The sequence below is a fragment of the Myotis myotis genome, unplaced genomic scaffold (genome assembly GCF_014108235.1).
Source record: "Myotis myotis isolate mMyoMyo1 unplaced genomic scaffold, mMyoMyo1.p scaffold_m19_p_12, whole genome shotgun sequence".
Lineage (NCBI taxonomy): Eukaryota > Metazoa > Chordata > Mammalia > Chiroptera > Vespertilionidae > Myotis > Myotis myotis.
The window spans coordinates 28,094,765-28,117,687 of NW_023416316.1; the positions used below are offsets into that span (position 1 = coordinate 28,094,765).

The 22,923-nt window shown below is 49.5% G+C and overlaps 1 protein-coding gene across 4 annotated transcripts; it reads right to left on the bottom strand.

Moving 5' to 3' along the window:
- Window positions 1–504: 504 nt before the first annotated feature.
- Window positions 505–20,561, bottom strand: PHF24 (PHD finger protein 24). 4 transcript variants are annotated; one of them, XM_036330499.1, is made up of 9 exons: window positions 20,380–20,561; window positions 10,135–10,186; window positions 9,805–10,023; window positions 8,957–9,142; window positions 6,906–6,984; window positions 6,398–6,603; window positions 5,891–6,051; window positions 5,517–5,612; window positions 505–5,191 (listed from the first exon to the last, which is right to left on the bottom strand). In XM_036330499.1, exons 2-9 carry the CDS (start codon window positions 10,180–10,182, stop codon window positions 5,095–5,097), a joined length of 1,092 nt encoding a protein of 363 aa, XP_036186392.1. In that variant the 5' UTR covers window positions 10,183–10,186; window positions 20,380–20,561; the 3' UTR covers window positions 505–5,094. The 4 variants fall into 4 exon arrangements, with proteins under 4 accessions (XP_036186392.1, XP_036186393.1, XP_036186390.1 ...); XM_036330500.1 differs by lacking the exon at window positions 20,380–20,561 and adding an exon at window positions 15,612–15,713; XM_036330497.1 differs by having other exon boundaries at window positions 9,805–10,186.
- Between the last annotated feature and the right edge of the window lie 2,362 nt (window positions 20,562–22,923).

Genomic DNA, 22,923 nt, shown 5'->3' on the forward strand with positions numbered 1-22,923 from the left:
AACAGTTTCTCCAGACTGCAGTTAACCAACCCTATTATGTCACATTAAAACAACTAGCAAGAATGGGTAAGAAACTCTCAGACCAAGGAGGGCCCAGAAGACCAGGAGAAAACACAGCCAACTAGCTTCCCTACTTGTAGCTCAGCAGGAACTGGGAAGAGAAAAGTGTTTAAAATGGGCCCTTGATGGGAAGGATGGGACTGTACAAAGCAGACAGGCTTAGAAGACTTACTTCTTCCTCAGTTTCGCCAAAAACTCTGGCCTCTTCAGTGCGTCCATGTCCCCTCTGTGCTGGTGATGGAACCCTTGCCTCCTCCCACTCCCACACATCACTTACTTCTTGGGAAGGTCAGTGCCAAGGAAGCTTTAGAAAGAGAGCCACGGTGTATTGTGTTCTTGGAGGCTATAGCTGCTACTGTCTTAGGCTCAGACTCAGGAATTGGCCAATGATAGGAAATCACACAGAAACTCACCAGATGCCCCAAACAATAGGAAACAGGAAGCTGACATAGCATCACAATCTCTTTATTATGATTTCCACTGTGTTCACCCCCTGGAGCATCAGCTCCTTCTAGAGTGAAAGCTGAGCGTGGGGAGGAGCATGCAGCTGGGATGATGCGGAGACAGGGCTTGGGGATGTTCCCCTCAGCTACTGTCAAGTCACCTTCCTCAGAGAAGCACAGAGGAAGGGCATGAAGGACCACAGGACATAGGACCCCACTGTTACTCGAGTGCTCTCAGAACCCACCTCACAAGCCTGAATTTGGCTGAGAGACAGAGCATCGGCCATCTTTTAAAGGAGGCTACGATATGGAAAGGCCTTGATACTTATACCTTGTTCATGTCCGTGGACACACCAACCCATTCTGTACGCACTGTGATTAGGCTTCTTAGTGGCCCAGACCAGACCTTTCACCGTCTCCATGATCTGGGTCATCAGGGCACGTGGTCCAGAGGGAACAAGGTTTTCCTTAGTGCTAGTTGGGTCCAGTGGAAATTCCATAAGCTGTTTTGAAGGTTGCCAGAAGCAGTGGCAGCAGGAAAGCAACAGCAGGGAAAGTGCCCAGTCCAGGCATGTGCATTAGTATCCTCCACTCAGGGGAGTCTCTATTGTCTAGGCTGCAGGCAAGAGCCCAGAGAGAGATCCTGGGCAAATTCACACTAAATGGCCTGGAGAAGGTAGCAATGTTAGTCCACTGTAAGAGAGGGGTGAACGGGGTGTGGTTACAGGTGCTGCCAGGATGTCCTGAAATTGTGGCATCAAGGTTGTTCTGCCTCATGGCGCCTTTACCCTGCTGGTTGGAAGAGGACATGCTTGCAGGGCCACTAGAGCCTGCTACCAGTCCTACCTGGAGGTTACTCTTGGCTCTGGGGTGGTCAGGGCTGGTCTGGGGCCCTGCCAGACAGCTTCTGCTGAGCTTCCCTCTTGGCTTTAGGGCTTCCTGGCATCACTCTTACTAAAGCTGTGAGACCTGCAATGGTTGAGGTTGTGCTTTGGCCTAAGAGGCCCAGGCACAATCCTGGGCTTACCCCCCGCGAGGCGTCCTCTTCCCAGGCAGTTTGATTCTGTGCTTCCCATATTGGTGATGGGAATGGGGGAACCCCCAGAGTTGGCCACTCAAACAAGGCCAGGGTGACATCCCACAGGGAGCACCAGGGCCAGAAAGGCCAGTGTCAGCCCTGCAGCCCCAGTCACTTGGGCTGAGGGCAGGAAGAGGCAATGTGCTCATGGCTTTGGCTGTGGCTGTCCTCAAAGGAAGAAGAGCACTTGAGAGTGGGACAGTACCTAGGAGTGAGGAACTGCTCCATCCCTGGGACCCAAAGTGATCATTGCTCAAAAGTGTAGAGCCTGGATCTGTTGGGGAAGGCTGGTCTTAGCACAGGAAGCCACGAAGCAGACCTAGAGACATCATGTGGCCATAGCTACTGTCTCAGCTGACCCTCTGTTGCTGCAGCTTCATTGTGTCATCCAGAGGTCCCTGTCCTTAAATTTGAGCATGGGGAAGAGGACGGTTGGGTGAAAACCAGGCTTGGGCAGATGGTTTTCAGAGGAGCATATATGTCACTCCAGCTTCTCTTGGTGGGGGGAGGGGGAGTTCTTGGGAAAAGCACTGATCCCAGTTTTGGTCTGCCAGGAAAAGACGGAAACATTTTCTCTTATCCTTCTTAGAGTCAGACAGCAATTTTTGTGCTTGGCAGAATTTCAGACCGTCACAGTGATGAAAGGGCTTGAAAAGGATAGAGAATTGAGTTCACTAGGTTGATAAAAGGGCTCCATGGATTAGGACACTACAAAGGGAAATCCTGAACAGGGGCTGGGGTGGGGCTTCTGCAACGCTGGATGGGGAGGACTATGGAACCTCTCCTTTGGTAAAACATTAGATGCCTACAGAAGCTGGTTGCTTTTCGATGCTTTTCTGCTTCCTGGGACTCCTGTGGACGGGGGACTCTACCTTTTGCTGCGGGCAATGTTCCCTGGGCCCTCTGCAGCATGCCCTACCAAGGAAGCTTGCTGTCCTGGAATAGGGAGAGGTGATCCCAAATGGGGCCGATCCTGTTGTGGAAGAGCTCTGGGGTCTGCTCTGCCAGGCCTAGGGATCCAGCTAGCCTGACCTGGCCCCTGGCCTGTCACCACTCACCCATGGAAAGCTAGAAGCTGCATCTCCAGAGAGACAGGCATCCCCTTGATCTGTAAAGGTCAGGGAACAAGAGGGTAGACTTCTAGTCCCTGTGACTGATGATGAGGCAGGAGAAAAAAAGCTGTCAGTTCTCAAAGTCCAGAGCGTGTCTTTACTCAAAATGCCCTGTCCACGAGATCCAGCAGCCCAAGGCCATTGATGTAGAAAGTGATTTGCCAGGAGAGTAAGCAGGAGGCCCTGTGCTTAATGTGCTTTAATCTTCTTAGGCCTGGCTGCTTCAGATGCAGTCCTTTAGCCCGAGTCATGTGCTTTCTCTTTCTTTTCTTTCTTTTGGCTGGGCTGAATAATGACCCCTCCTATTGATCATCCTGAGAGTATGGGTAAGAAATATTTACAAAAACCTGTGGGTTTTGGACCTGGCCAGTGTGTTCATTCAGCGGTTAGAGCATTGGCTTGTGCACTGAAGGGTTGTGGGTTCAATTCCCAGTCAAGGGCTCGTACCTGGGTTGCAGGTTCAATCTCTGGGCCCAGTCAGAGCGCGTTTGGGAGTCAACCAATCGATGGGTCTCTTTTACATCAATGTTTCTCTCCCCCCCCTCCCCCTTGTACTCTAAAAATAAATGGAAAAAATAACCTTGGGTGAGGATTAACAACAACAAAAATCAATATTAAAAAAGCTGTGGGTTTTGAATTTTCCAGGGTCATATACACGAACCCAGTCTCATCTTCTAGCTGTCTCATTTTAGTCCTAAATAATCCAACCTCAGAAGCTTCTCACCCTGCTTCCAGGTCAGGCAGTTTCTTCAGGAGACCATACCATACTCCTCGTTGTGGCTCCCCTCTTTCCTCTAAGCATCTCAACACTGAGCTGTATGCTACTGCTTTTGTAAACACCTAATTTAGTACAAATTACTTGAGCAATGGAGATATGTTAGCTTCTGCATATAGAGCCAACCCCCTCTCAAATAACTCTTGGTAGTCAGATCTGGCTAAACCTGCCATTAGGTTGGAAACAGAAACCTGAACCCAAGGACCAGGGCTGACCCACAACAGGCACCGACTTGAGAACTTAGGAAGGATTGCTGGGGCGTGGAGGCCAGGCTTGGTGGCCTTGTGGCAGCCTCTGCTTGTCCCCAAAGGTCTCCCATTCTAGGCCCAGGCCTTATCCTGGTGGAGAAGAACATGTAGCAAACAGTGGGGAGAAGTAGCAACTCAGGCTGTATCTCAGTGATGGGGAGAAGAGAAAACAGTCCTTCTGTGAGGCTTTGCTGGAATTTTATCTGCTTAAGAGAGCTGAGATGCAGATCCTCGTCTTCGATCCAGCCTCTTATCCTCTTTGCCAGGGTGGTTGAAAGAAGTCCCTCCTCAGAGTTTCTGTGGAGCTGTTCTTTCTTCGTCTGTGGAAGAGGCTGGCTCTGTTCTCCACACAATGGCACACTTTTCTAGGTCTACAGTTGAGTTGAGCTGGAAGCATGAGCCTTCGCCTCTTTTCTTCCATCCAGACCTTGTCCTCACTGGAGCTCAGGCTGCAGGTCTCCCTGGTAGCTGACTTGGGTGAAGCATGTAACACAGAGGGCGGTGACTCCTGCCATCATACTTATTCCATTCAGGCCCCGTGGGCTCTGGGCCATGAGCTCGCATCTGAAAAACAAGGGCCAGGATGGCTCACCTTGATTTTTGGCAGCTCTTCTAAAGACTTTAAAAGGACTTGAATGACCTGGCTAAGAAGTTCCTAGACTTCTGGGTCCCTGGGAGGGACTGCCTCCCCCTTTTCTAATTAGGGCTCCACAGACTCGTTACCTTCTCTGTTACCAGGAATTGGAATTTAAGTAAATCATGTGCTGAAGTGCAGTGGTGGTTTTTAACCATTTCCCACCCCAACACCCCTGAGGGACATAGCACACACCTACCAGAACAGTGGCTCAGCACAGGAGGGATTTTCAATGGGGGAAAGGGAACCTGTCAGCATCTCCAGGACAGCTCGTGGGTCTGATATGCCCCTTATTAAGAATCGCTTGGCCAGTGTCTTATCTAATGGAATTGGAACTGGCCAATAGAATGGGGTGAGTCAAGACCCCTCATCTATACCAGTGGCTTCACAAAGGAACTTTGGTCCTTTTAAACCAAAAGAACCAGGTCTCTGAAGGCATGGGCTGCAAGGGGTGAGTGTGCAGGCATATACATGTGCAGTGGTGGGTCCCGTCTATCATGTGGAGGTGGGTGGGTGTGTCCGGGACTGGTGCTGCCACAGCTCCCAGGGCATCTCCCTGTGGCAGTGCGTTTACTGCCTCTGCTGTGAGGGGAATGGTGATTTCAGTGCCATAACTTGGTGAAAAACTGAGATGCTGGCAGTGCTCCGTCCTCCTAAGCCTCAGTACCAGAGGTTGGTGGGGGAGAGGGAAAAGGGAAAAGGAGAGAATGCCACTGTCCCAGAATTCAGCTTCTCTGCTCCATGCTATCCTGGGGGTTTCAGGTGAATGGCTGCGCTGTTTGGGCGGGCAGCCAAGATGTAGATGACATTCTCCCGCAGGAAGGTAGGCCAGTCCACAGATCTAGAATAGAATCAAAGCGCAGGTTTGTGAGGCTGTTGCAGAGCCCGGAGGCGCATGAGACCTGATCCCAGTGTCAGTGCGGCTTGAGTTGGACAAAACTCCAGGAGCCCTGGATTGTGCCTGACATGGTTATGGCCAACTGTGCTTCCAAGCTGACAGACCAGCTGGCAGGCCCTAAGGATCTGTGGTCAAATGTGCACTCCTGGAGCCTGGTGTCTGAGGTGGGCACTTACTGTTTGGGGGTGACAATGGGCAATGCCCTCTCTTACTTGTGTGTATTGGGTGGTTGGGGGAGCACACAGCCAGTTGAGGAGATCCCACTCACCTGGATTCACGCTCTGTGGGCATCAGGGCCTTGTCCTGACTCTTGCTGCTGCTGCTGGCTGGGCTGCTGTCTGCTATGGGACCCACATGGCTGATGCTGTTGGGCATAAGGGCATTGGAGTGAAAAGCCTGGCACCTCCCAAACTCTGGTGAACCCATGTGCACGTCTAGGCTTTCTGATATGGGACAACAGTTTGGAGTAGAGACGGCCCCATGCCTTGGCCAGTAGGGGTCACTGTCCTCTGTCTAATGCACAGGAGGATCCTCTCCTGGCTGTTGGCAGGAGAAGCAGGGAGGTACATTTCCTATTCGTGGCCACTTGGGTGGGAAAGGAGGAGGGTATGTAGTGGGGGCAGGGATTGGTAGGGAGCGGACCTGACACTGGAGGAAGGAGCCTCTGGGAGGAGTTTGTGGAACCACGAGTGCCGAGCACGGTGGCACTCTGCCTCACTGATGGTGCTCCCACTGCCCCACGCCAGGAAGGTGGCCCGGGCTCGCTCCCGCTCCTTGACTGTCAGGAGCCTTAACAGAGAGTTCTGAGGAAGAAGAGACAAGTTAAGATCTCGGAGGTAAAAATATTTTGTAAACTGTCAAGCCACAGAGAATTTTACCTCCATTACCACCTCTGCAACCTCCCTTTGCGGCAGCCCAGAGCCTTTCTGGTAACACCAACATTTGCAGTGGGGTCCAGTGCAGATCAGTCTTCCTTGGGCAGTTTCCTCGGCCTAGGCACTGGGTCACCTGCCACTGGATGGCACCTGAGCCCTTTTCTGGTACTGGTCCCTACTCAGAGAGTACCCGGTGTTCCCCCAACCTGCCCAGCATGCTTCCAGGTGTCTGTCACCCAGTATCCCATAGACATTCACCTCAGCTGGCCCTTACCTGGGGACGCAATTGCTGCAGAAGCAGGAGGGACTCATGGGACAAGAAGTCAGGCCACTCTATGTGTCCTCGATGTTCAGGGTCCAGGGCTGCAAACTGGCGGGCTGCCTGCTCCTCTTGCTCCTCGCTTAAAGCCCTGTCACTGTCCCCCCGCTTTGCTGCTTGGTGGCGGTAGCGCAGGAAGTCCTCCCGCGTCAGAGAGCAATCTATGGGGAGGTACCGCATGCTAGCCATGCCCACTCCTTCCTCATCCGATGGGGCACCTCCATTCACCTCTAGGGTACCCTCCAGAGCCCCTATATCCACAGCTCTTGTAGAGTCTTTATCTCCCATCACTAGATGACTCAGGCTGTGGCTGGGTGTGGGTGCCCCTGCTGGCCAACAGCTTGGGAACAGGGACCTATTTACCCCTTAACCCCCAAATTCCACGATATTCCTTTCATCCTGGAAAGTATGATGGAGAAATCAGCCCAGCCCCTCTCCATCCAGCAGCACCATCCGGCCTTACCAGGGATGACTTTGCACTGCTGAAAGGTCTCTGTGAGGCTATACATCTCCTCCTCGGTTAGCAGCAAGTTGAGATTGTTCTGAGGAAAAAGAAAAGGAAGAGCTGAGTCAGTGGCCACACAGGCCAGTAAGAAAGACAGGCCAAAGAGCCAGAGGAATGGAAACAGTATGTCAACTGGAAGGCAATCCTGAGGCCATGTAAACCTAGTCTCCCATTCACAGTCAAGGGGAAAGGGGAAAGGGCTTGCTTAGAGTTGCTCAACTGTGGGGCAGGGTCTTCCCCAGAACCAGGTACCCTGACTCCAGACCTGAGTCCCTTTTACTAAAACAGTTATTTAAAATTATTTTCTGAGGTTCTCTGGAAGTGCCTTAGGAAGCTGTTGCAAGCGAGAAAGCGGACTAGAAAGTGGAGTTGTGAATCCCTGGCCCCATCCACCAGGGAAGCTCCATCTTTATCCATTTTAGGGAACTGGCGTCTGTGGTAGATGGTGCTCAAGAGTATTTTAGCTTAAAATAATTTTAACTGTAACTCTGCTCCTAATGGGTTGTATCACTCCAAAGTGGTTTTGAAAGAGATGCCATTATGACAAAGTTCCTAGAATCAAATGAGGTTTTTTTTGTGTGGTGCCATAGAAGTTTTAATTCCAAAAGAGCACTGATGTGTTATTTTGTTAACATTCATTGACACTATCACAGTCTTTAAAATATCAAAGATTCTTTCTAGTAAGTTATTTCCCTCCTCCCCTAAAATGCCAGCAAAGAATAGGAAGCAGACATTTCATGAATATTCATTTGTGCATTTCATAAAGAACTCAAACCATTCTTTCAGTAAACACTTACTGAGAACGTTGTACATGCTGGGCACAGTGGTGTGTAACGCTGTGAGATGTGCACTAAGGCTGGAGTGTAGCGTATGTGTGTGGGGAGAGCAGGAAGGAATGATAAAAGGGAGGGGAAGTAGGCAGAAGCCTGGCTATGATACCTCAAATACCCTTTATGGAACCCCTCAAATTGGGCCTTTATTCTGAGCGCAAAGGGGAGTCACTGAAGGGTTTTGAAGTGTGGAGTGCCACTGTGAAATTTCTGACTGCTGTGTGGAAAATGGATTAGAGGGGCAAAGCCTGGAGGCATGGAGAGCAGTTAGGTGGCTGTGTATAGTATAGATGAGTGGCTAAACTAAAGCATGAGAATGGAGAGAGTTGAGAGGTATTAGGAAGTTGGATCAATAGGACCTGTTGACCTACTAGATGTGAGGAATTAAAGAGAGAAATAAGTTGGGATTGGTAACTGGGAGGTAGGGTGAAGTGGTATTCACAGAGATAAGAAATGGAAGGAGAACAGGTTTTAGGAGAAAGATAAGTTCATTTGGGGGCATGTTGAATATGAAGTACATGTAAAGCATAGATATGAATATAAGGCCAAGAGACAGAGAAAATTTAGTTTTGGACACACAGATTTGAGAATCACTAGTGTTTAGATAAGCGGTTCTCAACCTGTGGGTCGCGACCCTTTGGGGGTTGAACGACCCTTTCACAGGAGTCGTCTAAGACCATCGGAAAACACATATATAATTACATATTGTTTTGTGATTAATCACTATGCTTTAATTATATTCAATTTGTAACAATGAAAATACATCCTGCATATCAGATATTTACATTACGATTCATAACAGTAGCAAAATTATAGTTATGAAGTAGCAAGGAAAATAATTTTATGGTCGGGGGTCACCACAACATGAGGAACTGTATTAAAGGGTCGTGCCATTAGGAAGGTTGAGAACCACTGGTTTAGATGGTGGCTAGAGGAGGCCAGGGATGTTGTTAAAAATCCTACAATGCACACAGCTCCCACAACAAAGAATTACTGTGCCATAAATCTCAGCAGTACTGAAGTAGAGAAATCCTGTCCTAGCTCTAGGACCCTTACATCTACTATTGGAAAACTCTTTAGGTCACTGCCTAGAAACTGGTGTCCTAAGACTGAGCCTCCAGAAACAGTGCCATGTCCTCTGAGGTGCAACAGCCCGTGGCCCCTGCAGTCCAGGCTCACACAGTAGTGGCAGCTCCAGCCTGTTTCCGTGTGTGCCATCTCGGTCACCTCTGCCGCGCTGTCTCCTTGGATGTAGCCCATGCGACGCAGGCAGCCGTCATGAAAAACCCTGGTGCAGACCCTGCACGGGAAGAGGCTCTCGGCCGTCCAGACCTCGCAGACATCACACATCTCATCACTGACGACCTGGGGAAAGATGGCAGGAATGAACGGGGATGTGCAGCAAGATCCTCGGCCACCAAGCACAGAGCTCCCCATATAGGGCTGCGTCTCCCCGGAGCAGCCGAGGGAAACAGCTCCAACTGGAGGCAGTGTTAAGGCAGTATTTCTCATCTTGTCTCTGGAAGACAAGAACCAGCAGGCTCTTCCAGCTGCTCAGGCCTGTGTGACCATGTTTCTCAACAGGAATGCTACTACCATTTTTGGAAAGAATAATCTGTTGTGAGAGATTGTCCCAGGCATTGCCGGACACTTAGCATCCTGATTTTCTTGGCACCAAATACCAGTAGCAACTCCCACAGTTATCGTGACCTCCCCAACTCTCCCCACCCCACTAATTTCCAAATGCTCCCTCCACGGGGTAGTACTATCCCTAAGGTGGGAAGGCTGGCGGAAGACCTGCCATGGTGTCATTCCTTGTCACCTTCTGCCTCAAGTCTTTCACTAAGACTAATCCAGAAGGTAACTAACAATTTTATTCTTGTGGCAGAAACTCAAAGATCGTTCTAGAGTGAACGCCATCTTTCTGGTTTTGAGCCTCACTTTAACCATACCCAGCCCTCCCTGTCCTGCTTCCTGATCCTCAGAAGGTCTAAAACTTGGTGAATCTTCCCTAACTGGACACTCACAGGCTCTCTGGGTTCCAAGCAGATATCTGGAGGCTTGTCATCATCCAGCTTCCGGGTAGGGCGGATGAAGGCAGGAGGGGTAAAACGATTGTTCCTGTCAAACTCCTCAGGTTCCACTCCGCGCCCGTCTCGGAGCCTCTCCCAGGCTGCACGGTTGATGCTGCTCTCTTCTTGGAGCACGGAGGTGCTTGCCTCTGCTTCTTTCTCCTCCTGCACCTCCTGGACAGAGCCCTCTACAGTGTCATGGTGGGACCCTGGAAGCTCACCTGTGCGTTGGTTGGAAGGCCTGTCCCGCAGCCCATCCTTGAAAGCAGACACAGCCAGGCTCACCTTCTGCACCTGCTCCACTGTCTGCCGCTTGGACATCAACACCCCCATGGCTCTGTGAGCAAAAAGCAGAGGGGCCCGGACTCAGCTAATGGCTGACCATGTTGAGCCAATCAGCTTCAAGCATTTACCTAAGTGGCAAATGTTATTAAATAGCTTCTCTCTCTCTCTCTCTCTCTCTCTCTCTCTCTCTCTCTCTCTCTCTCTCTCTCTCTTAGAGAGTAGAAGGGAGGGAAGGAGAGAAACATTGATGTGAGAGAGACATATCAATTTGTTGCCTCCTGCACGTGCCCAGACTGGGTGGGATTAGACCTGCAACCCAGGTACGCCCCCTTGACCGGGAATTGAACCTGTGACCCTTAGTATGTGGACTGATGTTCTAACCACTGTGTAACACAGACCAGTGCAGTTTCTTTTTTTTTCTAACTCGGTAGTGGTGGGGTAGAAAGAGCAATTGTTAAGGAGTCAGAAGACCTTGGTTCTACTTCTGACTGGTCTTGTGACTTGGCTTTTTTCCCCATCTATGAAATGAGGCTCTTGGCTCACTGTACTTCATAGGGCTGTCATGAAGATAACATTAGTTCATGGGCTTACCTGTGCTTAATAGACTGGGAAGCATGATGGTATTATCCATCCTGTCCCAAAGCCAGTTACGTTCAGGGATCCCAGGCCTCCACTCCTTTGAGGTAGTTGGAGACCTCAGAGCCCAAGTCTCTCTTCTGCCCCACAAGATGACCCAAGGCTTAATGTAAGACTACAGCAACATATTTCAGCCTTCTGATTTAAGGGAAGCTCCTCCAGTAAGAGCTGTGCACAACCCACCCAGGGATAATCCACATCAAATGCCTACTTTTTGAGTCAGAGTGAATGAACTCCTATTTCCAGAGGATTCCTGAATAGGTAGTCAGGAAACGCTACCATGTGGTCAAAGTCACAAACTCTCCTTTGCCCCCTAATTAATAGCTGCGCCTCTTTAGGGGTCTGATTATCTCTTAGTCCACCCAACAACTGGCCCATGACAAGCTCTAAGGTGCTTCTCACATTTGTGAGGCTTTATTCATGTCACTCTCACATTTTTCTGCTTTGATTTTTCTGAACCTTTCAAGAAAGGTCCATATCCTTTACAGGTTAAAAAGTAACGTCATCCCTGCTCTTCCTCTGCAGAGCATGGCACTGGAAATTGAGGGCACATTGCAAAGCTGTTTGCTATTTCCCAGCCTGAGGGGCCTTAGTGGAGTCAGCTGGGGTGGGGGTGGGGAATGCTTGTTCTACGTAAAGTGGAGCAGAGTCCATTTTAGCCTTGCTCTCTATCCATTATAATCAAGGCTTATTGAACAGTACTTTGTGCAAGGCACTAACCACTCATCATAGGAAACAGAAGACAGGAGAAGTCTTACCACTCAAGCTACTTAATATCAAAACTCAAAGAAGAATAAGACAAAGTGCTGAAGTGCTTAAACGAAGTGAGACCACACTACTGGGAGTCAGTGTGGATCCTGAAGGATGGGTCAGAAGTTACCCTCTGTTTGTTTGTGGGAAAAGGTGACAGAGGTAGGAGAAAAGGTTAGGGCCAATTAGAAGGCTATTATAATAGTCCAGACAAGATGTAGAGGGTTTAAACGGAAATGATGGCAGCAGGAATGATGATGACTAAGTGTATTTGATAGCATGTAAATAGAATTGGAGAAACTTAGGAATAAAATAATTGATTGGTCAAGGGTAAAGAGAGAGAGGGTAGTTTTATATTTACTTTCCAGCTTTATTGAGATATAAGTGACATATAACATTGTATAAATTTAAGGTGTACAATGTGATGATTTGATACACACACACACACACACACACACACACACACACACACACACACACACACTAGGGGCCCAGTGCACGAATTCATGCACCTTGAAAGGAACTGTGGGCCACAAGGCTGCGGTGGGCACAGGGGCGGGTCTCGGCCCATCCTCCAAGCCCTTGCCCAGCCCCTCCTGCTATGGCCCCTGGTCCCCTGTATGCATGCCGGCAGCCTTGCTCCCGCCTCTGCTCCCATGCACTGACAGCACAGGCCACTCGCACCGCTGAAGGCGCAGAGTGATTGGGGCCAGCGCCAGGAGCGGGTGTGAGCGGGCCGGCGCTATCAGTGGGTGCAAGTGGCCGCTGCTGCCCTGATCGCCCTTCAAGAGCAGGGGGAGGTGGAGAAGCCTTCAGGGACGATCAGTGCTGGCAGCCGCTGCTCGCACCCGCTGATGGCGCCCAGTGAGCAGGGCAGGCGCTGGGCATCAGCACCCGGTGCATGCGGGGCCAGCGCTGGCAGCAGGTGCAAGCACTAAGCGGGACCATGGCGTGTGGGAGCAAAGAATTTTCAGTAACCACTAGAGGCTCACCCCGATGACAGCGACTGGCGCCCCGCCTTGGTCTGTTGCCCTCGCTCACCTGCTCCACCATCCCGCCGTGGCCAACGCCTGCCATGTTTTGTGCACACCCCCTGGTGGTCAGCACACATCATAGCTACCAGTTGTTTGGTTGTTTCACCATTCGGTCTATTAGCATATTAGCCTTTTAATATATAGGATTGTGAAGCTTTACTATAATAATGTTACTTAGCACATCTTTTACCTCACATAATTATTATATTGTTGTTATGGTGAGAACATTAAAGTTGAACTCTTATTGCAACTTTCAAGTATATAATACAACATTGTTAACTAAAGTCATCATGCTGTACCTTAGATCCTGGAACTTACTCATCTTGTAACTGAATGTTTCTACCCTTTAGCCAGCATCTCCCCATTTCTCCGATCCTCCAGTGTCTGGTAACCATCTGTTTCTATGAGTTCAATGTCTTTTGATTCCACATATAAGTGAGACTATACAGTATTTCATTCAGTCTTTCTCTGACTTATTTTTTAAAATAATTTTTATTGAATTTATTGGGGTGACATTGGTTAATAAAATTATATAGGTTTCAAGTGTACAATTCTTTAAAAATGTGACCTAATGAGGGTATCCAGCCAGGCTGGGGTTGGGGGTTGGGTTGGAGAGGAAGGCACATGTGTATGTTAGAGCTTTTGTGGAGGCTATGGACCTAGGGGATTCTTGAAGAGGAAAGGCCTATGTTCCCCTCACAAGCAGAGCTGTGCTCTATAGTTAGGTGGGAAAGCAAGTCCCAGTAGGCAGTGAGAAGAGCAGGAACAGGCACGCCACACCAAGAGGGACAATGCAAAATGACACGCACCTTCACTGCAGACCTTCCTCATGATCAATTACTATTTCCAAGGCCACAATATTTTCCTCAGAAACCTTTTGTGGTATGTTTTCCAAAATTTTTAACTGTGACCCATAGTAAGAGATGTAGTTTATGATGTGAACCTGTACACACATAGTTATAAACACATGTTCATAGAACTGAAACTGAACCCAAACTTTTGTGAAACAATCCTACTTTTACTATACGTGCTGTTCTCTGAGATTTTCTATCTCCTCTATTCTATTTCATTAAAATAACCCTGATAGTGACTCTCTAAAATGATTTCATGACTTGCGAATGGGTCTGGACCTGCAATTTGAAAAAACACAGCCTTAGGATCATTTTACATTTTTGATTAGAGAACTACACTTTTTGTTGTTGTTAATCCTCATCCGAGGCTACTTTTTCCATTGTTTTTAGAGAGAGTAAAAGGGAGGGAGAGAGGCTTCAAAACTGAGGCTATAATCCTTAATGCTTAACAGAGAGGCTCAAACCTGCATACAAAAGACACCTTGACTAACAGCAAAAATGTGCTGAAATATTCATGATGTGTACCATCAGTGTTTGAGAAATTGACAACATCAGGTCTAATTTCCAGAGGAACAAGTGGTAGTGATTAGCGATGCTAAAAAATGCCTGGTGAGAAAACCCTGGCCTCCCCTGTGCTGGAAGAAATCCTAGGAAGAAGAGAGAGTTAAAAGGAAATCAAGTTACAAAGGTCCCATAAATTATACCTAATGATTACTTGTTTGGCTGGTGGGTATAATTGGGGCTTTCTGCCTCCCTAACAAGGATGAAAGGGATAAAAAGACATTGTCCTCAGAATGCTATGACTGTCAGAGAATTTGTAGTCTCTAGGGAAGGCTTGGAAAAACCCTCAGGGGGCAGGAGCAGGTGGTGTGAATGGCAGAAGGATAAGAAGGCAGAAGGTAGAATAGGGCTGTCTGATCTGGAGGAAATGAAAATAGATGACAACCAGAATCTTTCTTAGGGTAAGAGAAGTCTGTGTAGATGTATTTTTCAGGCAGTGAGGCATATGTGTGCAGCTTGGAATGTGTGCGCAAGACACGCCCATTCTCCGCAGAGCCCGTGCGTACACCGGCAGTGGGATTATTTATAAGGGTAACGTGGAGGGGATAGGAGGAGGAGGGGCTGCTTCGCAGCCAGAGCTGGTAGAGAAATAGGAAGGCCATAAAGATTCATAGCTGTGAGGAGCCTGGGGCACAGCCTTCCTACTGGGCAGGAGTCTCCACGCTTGGCACGCGGCTTGCTGGCTCGCTCGCTTTCAGCTGATTCTTGATATGGGAATGGCAGCTGTCTGGAAAAGGCTCAAAAGCAACTAAAAGTGATTGCCTGGATGGTTATGAGGGCTTCCCTCGGCAGGAGCAAGACAAAGAAAACCTCTGAGTTGAGGGACAGGAAAACCAACCAAGTGGGTTGAGCAGGTGGGAAAAGGAATCCTAGTTTTTCACTGAGACCAAGAGGGAGAAAAATCTAGATGGCTCCCCTGCTTTCCAGGGAGTGGCTGTTCTAGAAATCTTTGTTGGAGTAAATGTTGCAGAGATGACCAGGCAACGTAAGCTTATTTGAGATCATGGTATTAGCCGCCCTTTTCTTCCTCAGCGTTGGCCAGAGAGACTGATCTGGCAAAATTTTCAAAACTCAGTTCTAGAAACTGCACAGTCACCAGCTCATCTCATCTACTCTGCTTCCCCAGAGGTGACCCACCCTAACTAGTGAGTCAGGGCTACTGGGGATGAGAACAGGTAACCATACAATAGTTATGGGTAATTTCTCCGACAAATTCCAGAATTTTGGAATTCAGTCAGTGTCTACAACCACAATGCTAAGAAAAGAGACTCATATTACCAAACTGAATGGTCCCCGGCACTGTGGCCTGGCCCACAAAGGGCAGCTGCCTAAGAGCGTGTGCCGGAAGCCCTCGGCTTGGTGTGGGCTGGGTTTTGGCTGGTGACACCTAGCACCACAGCATCTGCACATAAGGTGAAAGCTTCAAGGTATCTGACAGCTGGCTCCAGGGAGCATGTGCCTGAAAGACAGCCTCAGAGAAAGCCACGTACCTCACACAGGAGACGACCAGCCACAAGGATACTGAAATACAAGCAGCACCTGGGCCTAAAAATGCAGAACGCACAGGCCAGGCTTTAAACTCACTGTGGACATTAACATCTCCCTTGAGACCTTAAACAAAAACCACCAGAAAGAGTCCCCTTACCTTCTGCTGGTCTTTGAGGAAATTCAAGCCCCAAATGGTCTGGCTGTTCTCCAGTGACGAGGTGTGGCTTTAGGAATCCGGTGCCTCATGACAGTGCTCCTGCTCTACTCAGCCATGTTGTTGCTTGGCAGGAGCCTACAGACGTTTAGTTTTCATGTTTTACAGACCCTAACGGGGTCTACCTGGCACCTCCCTCCATTCGCCGATGCTCAGCCAGCGCAGCGGCACCGGCTTCAGTCAGCCCGGGAAGGCACGCTCATTCCAGCTGCACAGGGGTCTTGAGGGGGTCTCCAAGGAGAAGGGCTGAAGAATGAGCGAAGCTGTCTTCCTGCACTCAGCTCAAGAGAATGAGATGTGAGGGAGGGCCTGTTGTTGTCTAATATTTTCTGAAAGCCCACACGGCTCTAATATACATGAGGACAAAATTACGGCATGATCTTTAGCCTCAGGGGGCCAGGGATGAGTCTTCATGAAAAGCTACAGTGCTAGCTTCCCACAGAAGCAGAGCAGCAGTTAAGGAACAGCACACCGTCAGTGATTGGCTGGTGTGATTGCACTTAGCCAGCAGGGCTTTTCAGTAAGATGGAGAGGCACTCCTCGTTCTCTGCACTGGGGCCCTGAAACACCTATTCAGCCCCATTTAATGCCCTTATGACACCATAATGATCACAACCTGCTTGTTTGTGGAGTCCACAAATATTTGATGAAAGCAGCCTACTATGTGCCAGGCACAAATCAAGCACTCAACTGTCGGTAGAATGACAAATGGAACCTCACTCAGCCTGAGAGTGCAGTGTATGTGTGTGTGTAGGGGGCATAAGTATGGGATTTAAAAAAAAGAGGTGTTGCTTGAGCTAAATTTTGAAATATGAGTAGGAGTTACCCCAGTGGATAAGGGAGAAAAAAAGCATTCCAGGAAGAGGTAAAAGCACATGCCAAGGCATGGAGCTATATGGGGACTCCCATCGCGGCTCAGATGGTATGAAGCCAGCTGGGTGCTGAATCGTAATAGGCGAGGAAACTTGTGTTCACATAAGGATCAGCCTAAAGAAATGGTTTGAGGTAGTAGGCTTAAAAGCATTTGTTTAAAAGAGTATATAAATGTCGATTTTCAGGGAGAAAAGAAACCCCAGAGAATTGGATTTTCTGAGGTCAGGAAGCAGGATAGCTCTGCTAAGTCCCAGGGCTGACCACCCAGCAGGAAACTCCTCTTTATAGCCTAAGAGCTGGTAAGAGGGGACTGTAGTGAATCATTGGGGCTTTTCCTTTCCCTCTGGGAGACCCGTAAGCCTGATTAGAAGGAAAAAAAGAAAAAGAAAAAAAAAAAGAAAAAGAAAAGGGAAAGCAAGCAAGCCAGTCAGCCTACACCCTGTTGTTTTAGTGAGAAAATCCCACTGAGATGAAACATTTCTCAAACCAGAGGTTATGTATATAAAAGGGCTTTGTAAATGGTAACATGTTATTCAAATATAAGGTACGGTCATATTATTGTAAGAAGTCAAGAGTGTGGCCGGTTTACTCAAGGTACGTGGGTAGGGCAATGGCAGGGGGGCTAAGAATGAGCTGCCAGAGAAGGCATAGCATGGTTGCATTTCAGTGATGCTTGGGAAAAGGCATACGCCGCACTGATTCCTGTGGATACTCTGCGAAGCTGTAATTTCCCCCTTACTTTCCTTACTTTTTATAGTAAATGATTAAAGAAATGCAGACTGATTCTATGAGAACTCCTCAAGGGCAAGGAACTCTCATTATTACCTAGCATAGTGCCTGGTAAGTAGTGCACTGAGTAAACATATGTGGTTCTCTGAGGGGATTGCTGGAAGGGAAGGAGGATGGAGGGAAGGGTTATAATGGAAAAAATAATCATGTCTCCAGCTGGACAATGATGGTCTTGGTTTCTTGGTCCAAAGCCGGGAAATAATTCCTGTCAGCACTGGTCATTAAGATTGAGGGGTGGAGTGGATAACATGTCCCATCAGCAATGAATAAATCAATCTGGGACGTGAGGGTAGCAGAAACCAAGAGCACTACTGGAGAAAAGCATGTGGGACTGGGAGATCATAGATTCTGTAGCTATGAGAAAGGAAATGATTTGCATAAATATGATTCCCTTAGGAACAGGTATGCTGAGGGGGGAATACAGGGAGTAGGGGAAATGGACTAGGGAAGGTCCTACTATTCATGTTTGAGGAAAAGGAATCACTGTCAAAAAGATGGCAAATGTGGGAGGAAGAAAATCATAAGAATGTGGTGAGAGAAGATTTGGAAGATTAAAGACTGTCCAGGACATTGGTATACACCTGAGTGAGATTGGTTGGGCCATTCTCTCCCCTTGTCTTTCCCTTTGTAAAGATCATTTTTTTTTTTTTTGTTTTTGTTTTTCTTTGAGAAGATTAAGGCACCTGGTTACATCCTTCACACCCACTCTGGAATGATTTGGTTTGCAGGCTCATGTTGTGATTAGGGGACAGTTAGACCGTATGCTTAGGAGGCGATATCCAAGGTCCAGTATTTGGGGAGCATCTGGAGCCATCCAGCAAATTTCCCAGGGTGATGAGTGGGGGCGATGCCAAGAGCCCTCAATGAAAAGACCAGTTTAGGAATCAAACTCAAACGACTAATCCGAATTGGAGCAAAGATCATATTTGCAGGTTTGCTTCTTCTGATTTCCTTTAAAAAGACATATCCCTGTTTATTTTGGTGTCTTACACTGATGAGAGGGGTTCGAACTGAAAGGGAATTATAAACAGCTCTGCAGTGGGGAGGTGCTAAGATAAACCTTTGTCCGCTTACTCCACCGAGCTGTGCAGGAGGGGCCACACCCAGGCTTCAGGCGGCCATCAAGTTAAAAAAGAGAAGCTAACAATGGGCAAAACAGGTTGTCCTGTTTTCTCACAGGCCTGATCTCTCTTCTCACTATGTGTAACCCCAGCCCAAGGAAGCCACTTCTATTAAAGGAAGATGTCAGTAGGTTGGGGTGAGTGGAAGGAGAGAGGAAGGGGAACAGAAAAGCTCTCTCGGAATAGCTCTGTGGCGAATTCCATTGCTTAGCTTCCGCACAACTCCATTTTTTCTTTTTTTTTTGGCCAAGAAACTAGTCTATCCTTGATTCCCAAATTCACACCTTAGGATTCAGGTGGAATGAAAGCAAGACCACAGCTGAGGGGGCAAGATGAGGGTGCATTACCATGTCAGATGCAGACCCTTTGCAGTCCCCCAGATAACGTTAAGCGTCCTTGGTTCTGCACCGTCTCCACCCTCCTCCTCCTCATGCTGAGGCTCTATGGGGCACAAGTGTCCCGAGTGGTACCTGATGACCAGTGTCTGCTGGTGCATGTAGTTAGATGGCCACCGGACAGTGGGTCATGCTTCCTAAAAATGATACTGTCTCCCCTTCTCTCCCTCAAGGATTCTGTAGCCGGGAGGGTTGTCTCAGGACACTCCATCCTCTGAAGGGTTCCCCTAGTTCCGAGGAGCAAGTCCTGTCAGAGACCACACCCAGAGGCCTCTTCGAAACCCAATCAAGCCCAGAGCCAGCCAGAGGCATCCTCACAGTGAGGTTGCCAGTGGAGGAAGCCACACCCTGAAACCTGGAGATTCAGTGCGAACCAGTTCCCGCAGCAGTCTCACCCTCAGTGAAAATCTCCGCATCCTCTTAGTTCATCATCACACTTCCTGAGCACACACGACTGCAAAGCCCCATGCGTGGTGCCTTAATGCAACTTGTTTAAAAACATAGGTTCTGGTTTCTGCCTCTCCCGGACACTTTTTCCCCAACTAAACTAAACACACACAACAACAACAACAACAACACACCACACACATTTCATGATTCCAAGCTTTGTAACCTTGGGCAAATTGCTGAACCTCCCTGAGTCTAAAGAGCCTCATGTTTAACAGGAGATAATTTCAAGGCTGCTGTAAGGATTATATAAGGTGCTAAACATCCCTGGTGTAGGATTGGCACCCAGGTGCTCAGGAATCCTAGCTCTCCTTCCTTCCCTCCTTCAAAGGCCTTTCCTGCCAGGACCTGCCAGATTCGGTTGTTGCACCTGAGTTTACTTCTCCCTCATGGTCAACGCCAGGGATGCAGATCTCCTTCCTTTGCTTCAGAGGCCTCACTGGTCCTTCCTGTCCTCGAGCCTTGAGCTCTTACAGAAGTTCCTGCCTCCACTGAAATCCAGCTTGCAGCCAGCTGGGCTACCACCAAGAGCAAACATCCTAATGAGGGGCAATGGGCAGAGGCAGCAGCCCCACCAGGTCCCCACCTCGGGGCCACACCAGAGGGACACAGGTTAGGGCACATCGAGTCCGAAGGGCGGTCAAGGCCCAAGTCCTCCGGGCAGATGGGCAGTTCCTCCTGGCCGGGATCCCACAGCAGGACCCCCTCCTCCCAGGCAGAGGTTCCTTCCAGACCGGTCCCCCTGGAAGTACTGGTCCTCTGTGGGGTCCACCCCCCACCGCGCAGGCTCCGGAGGCTCTGGGAGGGTGTCCCCTGTTCCCAAATGATCTTCCACTGGGGCAACTCCAGAGACTACCCATGCCCTCCCGCAGTCACACAGCCGCTCTCTGGGGACGATGCCACGGGCCTCCGCATGGCAGCCAGCGCAGAGCGGCCCTGGGAGTCTCCATTCACACCGGGGACGCTCCCAAAGGGTGGAGGCAGCAGAAGTCAGGTCCACCCATCCACACAGGGACCCCTGCGGGGCGGCCTCCGCACTGCACCTCAGAGTCCCCCAGGGTCCCCGCCGCCCCCGACCCCGCTTACCCGGACTGTCAGGGTGCGGGACGCGGTCCGGGTGGCGGACTACACCGCTGGCCCCGCGTCACCCATGGCCGCTGGGGAGCCGGCGTGCGGGGTGCTGGGTGCTGGGGCCGAGCCGGGAGCCGCGGCGCGGGCGGAGCGCAGGCTGAGGCGGCGGCGGTGCGCGCTCGGAGCACACCCACCCTCCCCGCCCTCCGCCCCGCGCGCCTGCGGGACTGCGGCGCGTGCGCCCGCCGAGACCACCGCGGGGCCGGGGGTGCGCCCGCCCCGCCCCGCCCCCTGTGCCTCCGGGCTCGGCCCTCGCGGCTCAGCGGCGACCTGGCAGCGGGGTGCGGCGCTGGGGGACCGTGGAAAGGCGCCCCCGGCCAGCGCCCGGCTCTGCGGCGCGGGGACTGCGCCAGCGCGGCCGCCCGCGGCAAGGTCAGTGGCCTCCGGGAGGAGGCGCCCCGGGAGGGTCCCGGCCGGGCCGAGGCTGCTGTCAGCGCCCGCTCGCCGGCGCTCGTGGGGCCCGTACCTGGCTAGGGAAGTGGGAGTGACGCACCCCGCATCCCCTACCAAGTTGCTCACTCGGGCATCCCGGCCTGCCACCCTGGCCGGGCACTCACCTTCGCAGGTCGCCCCTACGAAGGTCCAAATGAACTGTGACAGAATGCTGGGCTGGCCCGGCCCAGCTCTTCCCGGGGCGTTTTCTTAAATTATGGGCCTTTCGTTTCCAAGGGCAGAGCCTTACTGTCTGTAATGTATGTAACCCACTTTTTGCTGCAGCAACCTCTTCCCTCAGACTATCTGCACAGCCAGCTCGTCGGGAGGCCAGCAGTTCGGTAATGCATGCAACATGCCCTGCCCCAAACTACATGCTCTGACGAGGGCGAGAAAAAAGATCAGGTCATAGAGCCCTAGCCACTAGTCCTAAAGAAATAACTGAAGATACTTAAATAATATGACAAGAACCCTTTTGTTTAAATTAATTGCATTTACATTTTATACAGACTTTCATTTTCTTGTGCATTCAGTTTCTATATCTCAAATACAATTCACATCATCATGTTTTTGAACATCTGGTATTTGTTACACCCTGTTCTAGAGGATAAAAAAAGAGTCCGCTTTGTCCTTAACAACATGGAACTTACCAATGAGGGATATAAGGTAAATATGGTGCACATATTGCTATCACTTTTTTCTTTCTTTTTAAAAAAAATATATTTTTATTGATTTCAGAGAGGAAGGGAGAGGGAGAGAGAGACAGAAACATCAATGATGAGAGAGAATCATTGATTGGCTGCCTCCTGCACGCCCCCTACTGGGGATGAGCCCACAGCCTGGGCATGTGCCCTTGACTGGAATTGAACCTGGGACCCTTCAGTTCGCAGGCTGTCACTCTATCCACTCATCCAAACCAGCTAGGGCTCTTTCTTTCTTTATTAAATACTAGAGGCTCTGTGCACGAATTGGTGCAGGAGGTGGGGGCTTTGGGCGGTTGGCCGGCTGGCCCAGCTCCTGGTCGAACTCCCCATCAGAGGGACAATTTACATATTAGCCTTTTATTATATAGGAATAAACATAATATTTATATTTATTTTTAGAAAGAGAGGAAGGGAGAGGGAGAGAGAGAGGAAAAGAACATCCATGTGAGAGAGAAACATCAATTGGTTGCCTCCTGCATGCACCTGGATTGGGATTGAACCTGCAACCTGGGCATGTGCCCGGACCAGGAATCAAACCCATGACCCTTAGGTACACGGGCTGCTTCTACAACTGAGCCAGGCCAGCTAGTGTTTGCTATCATTTTTAAACAGAGTGCCAGGTACTTAGCCTAGACACTTCAAATATATTAGCCATTAATTTTCACACCATATCTTGGAGGGTCTGTACTGTTAGTTTCTACATTTTGCTGGTGATGAAAATGAGGCACAGGAGGTTAAACAACTTGCCTGAGGTCACATAGCTACTACTTGGTGGCGGTGAGATTGAAATACAGGTATTCTGACTTCAGACCACAAGTTCCCAACCGTTTTACTGCACTGCCGCTGTGAGAGTAAAGGCTGCTAACCATTAATATATGGAGTTCTAAAATTAGAACATATTTCTCAGGAACCACTAACACTGCCCCCCCACCTTTTTTTTTGCTTGTGAAAGTAACACAAAAGAGCAGACAGCTTTCCATATAGCCTGGCTGACCCTGACACTCTTTAGAATTATATCCCACCAACAATTTTCACAGAGAGGATTCTCTGGACTGTTTTCAGTGAGTGTTTGATTTCTAGGCTGTGGGTTAGGCTTATATGGAAGACAAGGGTGTTATAATATCACCATAGAAATCTCTGCTGGTTAACTTATTTCTTCATTCAAAAAAATGTGTATTGTACACCTCTAGTATGCCAGGCGCTGTGCTGAGAACTAGAAGAGTCAGACACAGTGCTTTCCCTCAAGGAACCGTAATCTCACAGAGGAAACAAGCCTTGACAGAGAATCTAATACAAAACAGAAAATGAGTTGTGTTCAACGGAGGCATGCACTGCAGTGGGAGTCCCAAGGAGGAGAGAGACA

Excerpts from the sequence above, each read along its gene's own strand:
- PHF24 (XM_036330497.1), bottom strand. The coding sequence starts at position 10,182 with ATGGGGGTGTTGATGTCCAAGCGGCAGACAGTGGAGCAGGTGCAGAAG. Across the intron at positions 9,143-9,804 it reads GCTTGGAACCCAGAGAGCCT|GTCGTCAGTGATGAGATGTG; the intron begins GTGAGTGTCCAG and ends ATCTTTCCCCAG. Across the intron at positions 6,985-8,956 it reads GCTGGAGCTGCCACTACTGT|AACAATCTCAACTTGCTGCT; the intron begins GTGAGCCTGGAC and ends CTTTTTCCTCAG.